Genomic DNA, 11,079 nt, shown 5'->3' with positions numbered 1-11,079 from the left:
GCTAAGGGGGATCACTTCACCTTCTCTAAGCTTCACAGTGCTGTGTTACATTGGACGTGTCAGTCGGAGGAACGGGTTCAAACCAGAACATATTAATAATAATTTTTAAAAAAAGAAACAAACAACAGTAGTCAACATGTCAGAGGTCACGACCTGTAGCGTCAGTATGGGAGGGTGTGTTTGAGGGTGTCAGTGTTCTCAGGTGAGAAAAAGGCAGTTTGGGTGAGACTTTTTGCTCTCTGTGGTTAAATGAATATGCTCACAATGAATGCTGAAATATTAGTGCTCACTACAGTAGTTCTAACTATGCTACCATGCACAGTACACACAGCATAGATCATTCACATTTGGTAGGGGTGGAAACAGAAGTCTGTTCTGCTATAAGGCTGTAAACATGATCTGAAATGCTAATCTGACAATGATGAACTACTGAACAAAGACCTCATTCTTTATCAGGAAATAACTCGAGCGCAGTAGCATCAAAGGGAAAATAACGCAATATAAAAAATAAATAAACAAACAAATACATGTAAAAGGTCAGTTTACATTAGCTTGTTTTCATCACTTGATCAATTGCAACTTTTTTTTCCTTTTTTTTTCATTTAATTTCAATAGCTGACATATTAATGTCATGCCGACACCCTTGTAATAATTTATTACATTGCATTCACCATGAGTCGCAGTTAAAAGACATTTGTGACATTTGTGACATTAAATCATGTAGAAAGGCATCTAAATAGTACATGATACAAGTGCAAAATCGTACTTTACAGTGAGGTAAAACAATCGCATCATAAAAACCAAGACTCACCATCACATTCCTAAAACTATTTTTCCCTAACGTGATCCAATAGCCAAAATAATTCACTGGCAACATTTTTTTTATTTTATTTGCTGAGTGTTTTTGGTTATCACTTGACTGAAATTTGGTAGCTATAATCACTTAATGACGTTTTTTTTTTTAATTTTAAGTTTTTTTGATCCATGTTCCAATATTATAACGGCAATGTCATAAGGTTTAATAGTTTACAATCCTAAATTACTGTGCTGAGTTCAAAATGACAACATGACTCCATTACCCCACATGTATTCTAAGCTTCCAGAAAGAAAAACAAGTGATCTTTGCTTGGCCATTATGTCTCCCTCAGGTGTCATTCTTCCGCTTCATGTGACGGCCGCCTGATTAGTTACCAGATCCCGCTGGATCTGCCTCCAGGAGGAGCCAGGATCCTGGCCGAGGATCTCTTTGGAATGTTGTCATCGATCTGGGCACCTGCAAACACCGGATCGCACAGAGGTTACAACAGTGGAGAAGCTGGATTTTACTAATAGGACTTAAGAGCAGCTCAACCATATTTTCTTATGGTCTTGTACTGTAGAGGGTTCTGTAAACGGCTTATAATCATCCAGAGCAGATCCAATCAGATTTAAGGATTGCAACATACTTCAAAAGATCAAAACAATTCCTCTCATGCCATTTAAGATGCTGCTCAAACCATTTATTGTTACTGCCAAGTTATTGTTATTATTTAAGTATAATCTGAATAGAATAAGTCTGGATAATGCTGTTGCTCTCAAACTGTGTTCTGACAACTGTGTTATTATTCTAAGCAAAATGAATCCTCAGGCACCAAGATACTGTACAGATTATGTAAAACTATTCTTCAATGACGTACAAGTACACTACTGTTCCCCAGAGGTCCACCTTAAGGCTTAAGGCACCCATAATAAACCACAACATCCCTGGTTCAAGTTCGGTCAAAGAGTTTTGTTTCACGTCTTTCTAAAGCTAAAAAACTCTCCAAAAAATGAAAAAGAGTACTGGGGTATCTCTTCAAACTCAGTATATATAAATGTGAAAAATGGAGCTAAAACACAGGACGGTTTAAGTTCTTTATACCTTTTTTAATTTAGCAAAGTAACGTGTGATGAAATTACAAATCTGTCATAATAAATGCTTAAAATCCTGTATAAACAGGTTTCAGTCCCACAGCTGAGGAGCTGTAACAGTCTGGACCAAGCACAGCCTGTGTGTGGCTGATAAGATGCACTGTCACTGTAGCTTTCTGAGTTTCTTAAACTACAGCTCCCTCACCAGGCCAATATTCAGATTTCTTTTAAAGCCAGAGCAGCAGAGCCAACATGCAGCAAACAAGACTGTACTGTACCAAACATACACCACCTGTCTGGTGTTTTCAGTTTATAAACAGACACAGCTTGAAAATCACTTTCTCTTACACATACATAATGTCATGCACACATGAAATGAAAAACAAATAAGAGCATATCCCTGTGTGAATGTCTTAGTCCTCACCAGACAGGCTGAAGCTAGACTCGTGGAGGTCCCTCATGTTCCCGTGCCGGGTGCAGGGGCGTGTCGGAGTGTCCAGATCTGAAGCCCCAAAGTCCCTCTTTCCTGAGTTGACCACGGCGACCACTTCACCTGTGTACGGCTCCCGCTCCACAGCTTTCACAGCCTGGCACTGGTAGGATCAGAGACACATGAACAAATAGATTAATGAACATGTTAACTTTAGAAATAATAATTCAATAATAATAGCAGCATTAGATTAGATTAGAATAGAATAGAATAGAATAGCCTTTATTTGTCGTTATGCGTAACCACAATGAAATAGGAGAGCTGCTCCTTTAAAGTGCTGATATGTTCAAACAATACACAATACAAAATGCAATAAATAATACATATCACTTCACACATCACATCATTCACACAGGCAACAGTTTAAAACTATGCAGCATAGTCAGTTTTAAAAATGTAGACAATTTGTAGTAGATGGAGAACATGTTTCTACTGATATAGTGATTAATTGTAGTGTTCCTTATACGAAATGCACAAAAAATATAATTACATCTTAAATTGTGTGGTATATCTAAGTTGTTTTCATGGAAATCAATGAAGGACTATGTTTAATAAATGGCCTGTTAATTAGTGGAAATCCACTCTTCTGCTGATACATGAATCCAGTTGTGTCTGATACCTTTTCCCTCTGAACCATCTTCTTGTAAAGATAATCTGGGAAGGTTCTCAGGGGGCAGAACTTCCCAGAGCCTTCGGCGCACGTGAAGATCCCGTTTTCGTAGACCAGGCGCCCACGGCTGACTGTGACCAGGGGAACGCCGTGACAGCGAAGGCCTTCGTACAGGTTTACATCTCCTCCCTGGACCTGGTTGTCCACAGAAATGGTCCTGCAGATGGAGGTGAGAGAAAGAAATGACCCATTTAAGCCAGGCAAAAAAAACAAAACAACAACAACCTAATGAGCCTCTGAGTTATGGGATGAGAGGCGTAGTGAGACAATCTGGTCGATGAATGGATGTATCCAGTTTCATACTTGGATCCCTCTGGGTCCCAGACAACCACATCAGCATCTGCTCCTGCGATGATCCTGCCTTTCCTGGGGTAGAGGTTGTAGATCTTGGCAGCATTTGAGCTTGTGACGGCAACAAAGCGATTCTCATCCATTTTACCACCAATCTGTGAATTATGACAAACACAAAGATCAAAATATGTTTGTAATCTTAGTGATGAATTTGTGCCGATGCACTAAAAGTAGGAGATGCTCTTTATGCCTATTCGGCTAGTCTATAGTATTTTTTCAAGTTCAAATCAATATCCTTCCAAAACCAAAACAGATATCCTGATTGTGGAGGTTCTGCACTGCAAGACAGCGAGAACAAAAGAGCTACACATACCACTCCTTTCTCCCAGATGACGCTCATGCGGTCCTGAATGCCAGGGAGCCCATGAGGGATCTTTGTGAAATCATCCTTGCCCATAGCTCTCTGTTTGATGGTGAATGGACGGTGGTCAGATGCCAAAACGTTCAGAGAGTCGCTGCGGGCCGGACAGAGTTTAAAAAAAAAGGTCACACACAGGTTTGGTGAAGAAGTGGAAACAAACAGGACGAGTCAATTTTATAGCACTTACTTTCCCAGCAGGCTCATTAGGAAATTGGGAGTATTGGGGTCGAGGCGGAGAGGCGGTACAACGACATGGGCGGCAGCGTGGGCCCAGTCCTGGTGATAGTACTGCATACCGTTCAGCACAGCGTGAGCCGTGGTGGTCTCTCCGTGGACCACTTTACCTGTAGTTAAACGGCACAATATTAACATAGACTGGATTAAATGTCAGTGAGAGGAGAGCTGCAAGAAAAAGGGCACGGATTAAACAATCAAGAGATTAAAAGATTAACCACCATGACTCCAAAATGCTCAGGAAAATATGCCTCTGAATGTGAATGTCCTATAATTTCATTTTAGATATTATATTCAAATTTAGTATGATGTAGGTGTGTAAAACTGATAACTAATAATACAGTATTGATTAGTAAAATGTAAATAGGCCCCACCTTGCATCTTGGCTGTAGCCACAACATCTCCTGCAGACATACTGGACACATTCACAAGATAGATCGGGCAGTGGGCCTACAAGAAAACACACACACACACAGGTTTTAGATACATATGTAATCATTTTAAACAAGGCCATATGCAGTTTGACATCTAAGCATGCTAGCATATGCAAATTACAACCAACACAAAGTGCAGCTGAGTCTGGTGACGGGAAAGTCATTAATTTTCAGTATTTGGTCATAACCATTTTATTAGACACATTTTATTTTGACCCCTTTACGGGACAAAATCAAAATCAACGTTATGTTTGGCTCATAAAAGTCCAGCTGGAGAGGTGAATGTCTAATAATAATAATAATAATAATACATTTTATTTATAGAGCGCTTTTCACCCGGAGAACAAGTCTCAAAGCGTTTACAATAAATGCAAATATCATCTCAATCCATCCAATAGTTGTGGAAACACTTGACTCAAAATCACAAATATGAACCTCAAGTCATAAGATCAACCTCTGAGAATCATGAACATTTTGCGACATCTTTTAGGTTTTCACTTATTTAATAATACCTTTCCAAACACTCAGCACAAGCCATAGTTTGCTGTTGAATTATTTCAGTCTGATCCAAAAAACAGACCAACCAGCACATTGACATTAGCATGGCCCAAAATGATCTTTGCATTGCATACATGTGAATACTGATCTCACTCACCCTGTTGGCAATGGTGATTGCCCTGTGGGTCGCCTCAGCCTCCAACTGTAAAAACACAAACACACACCCATGAGAAACCATCATGAGAGAGACACTGGGTTTATTTAAACTGACTTATTTAATTAAGTTTAAACAGACACATAAAGTAGATACATGGATATCATACCTCCTCAGGTCTGCTGATTTCAATGCCCTCAGGGCCACTGATGCCCAGGTCCAGTGCTTCCTTTGCACCCTGAACAGAGACAAAAGAGACGCCATGGATCAGATCATGCTCATATAGAACACATTAGTATAAGATACATTTGTAAATAGATGAAAATTAATAAAATCTTAGGAAAAGTGCAACGACACCAAGCATTTGTGATCATTTAACATGAATGAAATGATTCCCCTCACCTCTGCCACCAGCTCGCCGTTCTCGGCGTGGACTCTTGCGATAGCTCCGATGTCCTTACACTGCTGCAGGGCCTGGAAGAGCTCACTGTCCCTCAGCATGAACATGTCCTTGTAGGCCATGAACATCTGAAAGGAGTTCACTCCATGCTCTTTCACCAGCTTCTCCATCTCAGCTCGTACCTGCAGGAGGAGAGGGTGTAAATGAGCTCCAACATTTTTTTCTTTTTTTTTATCCTGGAGAGTTTCCTTGTACAAAACAAATGAGCACAGTAATTCTTGTCTGTGTGATTTTGTTGAGGTTTATTTGTTCGAGTTAGCGTTAGTAGGAGGTCACTAACAGAGGTACAAGAGAAACCAACTGTCTCCTGAGTAGGACTGATGTTTAACAGTTTAGAAACCGAATATGAATTTTGTCTTGAAACAAAAAGATGAAGGAATAAAGGCTCCATCTCGTGGGCTGCGTACCTTGGGCCCCCACCAAGTAACTCCCACGTGCAGAGCGTAGTCACAGCAGGCTTTGGAGTCGGCCGAGCTGCGGCACAGATCGTAGGCTTCCAGCAAAGACTCATTCTTCTCAGGCAGGACGTGTCCAATCACCATTGTTGTACCACCAGCCAGAGCTGCCTGGAAAAGACGCAGAAAAACACTCAATCAATCACTTAGATGCAAGATGTTGTAATTCTGTCACTTATTACCAGAAGTAATTGCGTTGTATTGCTTCTGTCATTTGGTGAGGGAATGACATTTTGTGCTGTATTATCCTGATTTCACCCATGTTTTTATTCATAGGCAGTGTTAAACCAATGTGACCTGAGGTTGACTGATAAGCAGACCTTTAAATTAACTGGGATGAAGAACAAACCAGGCCATTAAGTGACACTGACGCAGGAGATATTGATTCATTAAGTCCGTAAATACTAAAGAGACCATAATCCACTAACCAGCACATCTCTTACTGTGAGCATAAAAGTAAAAGCCTCATTTGCCATTAATGCTTATCTTTATGGTTATATGCGGACTACCGCTGAGGGGAAATATAAATCCAGAGCAGTTAAAATCCAGGGGTTGAATCCCTCTCACAGTATAATCAAGAGGCATTCATCATCTACTACATCAGCACTTCTTAATTTTTATCCTCCAGTATCAGATTTAGGTTTTAAACTAGTGTAAACCTTAATAATCCAAACAAGAGAGAGGACACAGTGTGTTTTGTGTATAAGTGCCTGCTTCACCGAGCATCTGTCAGCTGACCCGGGAGAGTCGAGGAGTGTGCAGTGGGAGGGAAAAAACCAGGGGGGTGTGGGTCTGAGAACCATTGTCTCCAAGCACAATAGCGTGAGTGAAAAGGCTTTGCGGCAGTCTTTGCAGCAGCCCCGTGGTCACCATGGAAACAGATGCTCATCTGCATTTGTTTCTGGAATTATTCAGGGAGCACGGCAGCAGCGAGCGAAGAGGGTTTGGGAGGGGCCGCGAGGAGGGAGAGAGAGAGAGGGGGAACAGTGGAGAATAGTGTCTGTCACCAGTGTCTACCACACTGCCCACTCACGAAACATCTGAATCCCAGCATCCCGTCATTTCTCAGCTCCCATCCCATCCCATCCCATCATCCCAAAGAGCTCCAGACTGTTGATGAGTCATCATGGTGGCCTGAAGCAAGGCGGGATATCCCAGTCCTAACAGCAACCCTCGATGACTCCATCTCAGTATTTCTGGCAGCTTGTAGCCTGGACTGAGCTACAGTGCCAACAGCAAAATGCCAAATCATCCCTGTGTATACAAGGTGCATCTGGCTTGCACTTGGTGGCCTGTTAGTTTAAGGTCGCACCCTGTTCTCAAAATATGAAATGTCTCTTTCCTATTTCACACGTGTCCATTGTTTATGTGGTTCACACATGATTAAACAAAGCAGTGGACAATCTGACGTCTTCAGATGTTAATGAGGTCGTTTGAGAATCGATCAGACACATTTTCTGTCCATAGACTAATCAATTAATCAAGGATCATCTTAGAAGGATCATCTTCCAAGACAGATGCCATCGGAGTAGGATCATGCAAAGTATGTAATGACTTAATAGCTGACCATATGTCTGAGCAGCAGTAATATTCAAATTGTCACCACAAGCTGCCTAGTTTAGTTTTAATACACAGTTTTCATTGTATTTAAACGTTTTATTTGTAATTTTAGTTTAGTTTTAATCAAATTCCAACATCCTGTTTCTTATTTTGGCATCTTACTGTCTGAACAAAAGTAAATCTGTCTAAAATAACTGCCATGTTTGATCCCAAAATATCAAGAAAGCAGTCTCATCGCCCACAACAAGCACCACTGACATCTTGGGTAAAATTAACATCAATGGAACAATGTTATTAGAAAGAAAAACTGTCCTGAATAAATTCTGTTTTAGGACAGTGTCACTTGCTCTTCTTTTCCAGCAGGACGTTCGTTACCTTGGTGCCGCTGTAGAAGTCGTCTGCCGTGGTGGCGTTCATGAAGCTCTCCTCCAGGTGGACGCTGGTGTCGATGCCCCCGGGGATGACCAGTTTGCCCGAGGCGTCGATCACTTTGGCCCCACCCGGGATCATCAGCTCCTTCCCCACCTGCTGTATGATGCCGTTCTCAATGTAGACGTCGGCCTCCTGGGTGCAGTCGTCGTTCACCACCTTGCCACCCTTTATCAGGATCCTCACCATCGCTGCGCTGGAAGACATGGCTATGGCTCTGTAGGAGAAAAACACATGCAACACTTTTTGTCAGACATAAGTTGCAGCTCCTATAATAGTTGTAATCTGATAGACTGTGCAAAAAACTACAATAAAAGAGCAATAAAAGTTACAGCAAACACAACTTTTTAACTCTTTGGTTCTCCAGTCCAACACTGTAGTCCACAAATATTTACATGTCTACACTAAACTCGAGAAAATCAACATTTTACCTCATCTTGACACAGTGTAGAAAGACTGGAGGCGAGAGATAAGAGTCAGTGATGCTGCTCTGAGACTGGTCTGTCAGGCAGTGTCTGACATCAGCTACAGCACTGAGGAGGCTGTGTCAGTCACCGCCTGTGGCCTGACGTCCCAGCGGACCGTGATGTAGTGGTGAGTCCAGTTGTGGATCACAATAAGGCAAACAAGGGTCAATAAGACCATTTTTTTTTTTTTGAAAAGCCTGAAGCAGCATAAAACCACTATACAATGATGTTCACTCAGCATGAAGCCAAATACAAAAGACTCCTATAGTGACTGAGAGAGAAATATAAATGATGTGAGTTGAGGTGGGTTTCTCTTGCATGACGTAAATGCAAAGAAGCTCTAATGTACTCTAGAGATTCTCAACCGGGACGCAAGAGGGAACTCCAGAGCATTACTGAGGTAAGAAATAATAATAAAAAAATAAGTCTTGATACACAAAATCTTATCTTATACTAATTTCCCACTCTCTCATGTTCCTTTGTACATGGCAGACAGTTTAACCTCTGCAGGATAAAACGAAAAACACCAAATCAGTGAACTATTCTTCAACAACAAAGACACAATCTCCAAGATCTGCCTCCTCCCTTCCCTTTTACACAAGTCTATTAATGATGTGATGTATTGTGTGTGTGTGTGTGTGTGTGTGTGTCTATGTGTGTCCACCCTGCGTGCTTGCGTGTAAAGTGTGCGTGCAGGGTGCGTACGTATGAGGGTGCGGCAACTTTACTGCATGGCATGGACTCCTTCACACATCCAGATCTGATGGATGATAATGTGCAGGGAGCCTGATGATGATGATGATCATGCATTAATACAAACGGGCTGCAAGTCAAGTCAGAGGGCGGACACATTACCCCACCATAACAACAAGGAAGCAAGCTACAGGCTGTGTTACTGTTACATTACAGGCCCTATAGCTCAGTAACCACTATAGAAGTTGAGGCCGGATAGTAAATAATAAACAGGTGAGCTCTTATTACCTGGTTACACACTTGCAAAATAAATCTGTGCTTCACTGGATCAGATATCCTATGAGATCGATAACACAGCCACTGTGCATAAGGCAGGCCTACAGTTAAATCAGGTGTTTTCAAATGCAATTATAACACTGCAGGCCCCAATACCTGCAGAAATGTCGTTATATTTATATTTTTTATTTGTCCATAAATATTAATAACCCATGCAATACCCTATCTATATAGGTAAATTACCACCAGCCATACAGCCATCAGGCCGGTAAATCCAGTGATTCTGCCGGTGGAGTGTAAACGCAATGAGATGATGACACTTCTACTTGTGCGACTTGACACAAAGAAACCGGTCTAGATCCGGCGTGAGCGAGCGGCTGCACAGCGCTTCATTATCGACCTAGAAACCGCCTCCCGGCTCCCGGTCCGTCCCCGTATAGTCCCTCCTCTGCCCTGCCGCCTGCTGCACGGCGACCTGCTCGCTTTAAATAAACAGCGCAAAGTGGCTTTAGCGGTGTGATAGTAAGGTAGTAGAGCCCCCCTGCTGCCAGGTGGAGCGGCGTGGCTGCACCTTCAGGGTGTGTGTTTTAAGTCCAGGGAGGGTGGGTGGATGACAGGAAGAGCAGAGGAGCAGCCAGGGCAGACACCCAGACGTGTTGTAAACCAGGGGGGCATGGAAACAAAAGTCTCCAGGCTCCAGGAGAGGATTTTCCTTCACCACCTCTCAGAAGAATAAAGCTGATGATGTGCACCACGTACCTCCTCTACAGGCCCGATGATGCTGCTGCTGCTGCTGCTCCACTCGGCTCTGTGTGGACACTTTCTGACAGGAACCAGAAAAATGCAACACAATCCGTGGATGGCACTTCCCAAGGAGATACACACACATTCACATACACACTCACACACACCAGATGGATGCCTTCCTAGCCGGTCCGGGACCAGCAGACCGCAGCATCATCACCACCGTCGAGTCAGCACGGAGATGCAAGTGAGTGTTCCGGTTTTATGCTTTCAAAATAAAAGCCAATGTTATTTTTTCCTATTTTATTGACACTTTTTAGACAAACGTTTAATTAATGGAGGAACCAAAATGTTATTTTATTGTTCTTTAGTTTTTTTTTTCACAGTGCATGTAAATTATGACAGCTTGTATCAACAGTCCCATTATCCAACACAAGGAAATAACCTACAGTGGCCTACATATAGGGTTAGAAAAAGGTTCAGACACTGCCCCATAATGTAGTCTGTTTACCTATGAGATTACATTTATGGTTTTTTTGTTTTTGTTTTTTTTTATTTTAATATTAGTCAATAAGACTTAAGAAAGACAGACTGTTGCAAAAAGTATGCTGTAGGCTATATGATCTTATTCGCATAGCCTAGTGTTTTATGCTTAGGTTGCGCTGACACTGCTCAACATTAAATAAATAAAGATATCAAGCATCTTAAAAGTCTTTTAAGTGCTCCCATTTCCACTCACCGAATGTGCTTTTATTTTGTAATCAAATCCCCTTTGTTCCGGTTCCGTCCTGCCGGTCTGCCGGTGACTTGACGCGGCTCTCAGCATCCAGGCCGTGCGACGGCGCGACGCTCCAATCAGCGACGGTGAGTGAAGGCTTGGTCGCCTAAGCAACCAATTACTTTGGGCTTAGGG

The 11,079-nt window shown here is 42.2% G+C and overlaps 1 protein-coding gene across 1 annotated transcript; it reads right to left on the bottom strand.

The window, feature by feature from the left end:
- Positions 1 to 1,187: 1,187 nt before the first annotated feature.
- Positions 1,188 to 8,193, bottom strand: dpysl5a (dihydropyrimidinase like 5a; the record flags this gene model as incomplete). Its single annotated transcript, XM_083997844.1, has 12 exons — positions 1,188 to 1,273; positions 2,315 to 2,483; positions 3,000 to 3,207; positions 3,354 to 3,496; positions 3,715 to 3,856; positions 3,950 to 4,106; positions 4,371 to 4,446; positions 5,086 to 5,130; positions 5,252 to 5,320; positions 5,485 to 5,664; positions 5,950 to 6,108; positions 7,933 to 8,193. 12 exons carry the CDS (start codon positions 8,191 to 8,193, stop codon positions 1,188 to 1,190), a joined length of 1,695 nt encoding a protein of 564 aa, XP_083853970.1.
- Positions 8,194 to 11,079: the final 2,886 nt, after the last annotated feature.

This window comes from Trachurus trachurus (genome assembly GCF_905171665.1).
Source record: "Trachurus trachurus genome assembly, chromosome: 22".
NCBI lineage: Eukaryota > Metazoa > Chordata > Actinopteri > Carangiformes > Carangidae > Trachurus > Trachurus trachurus.
Note: the sequence above shows the minus strand (reverse complement) of the source record. Positions and strands in the feature narration are given on the sequence as shown.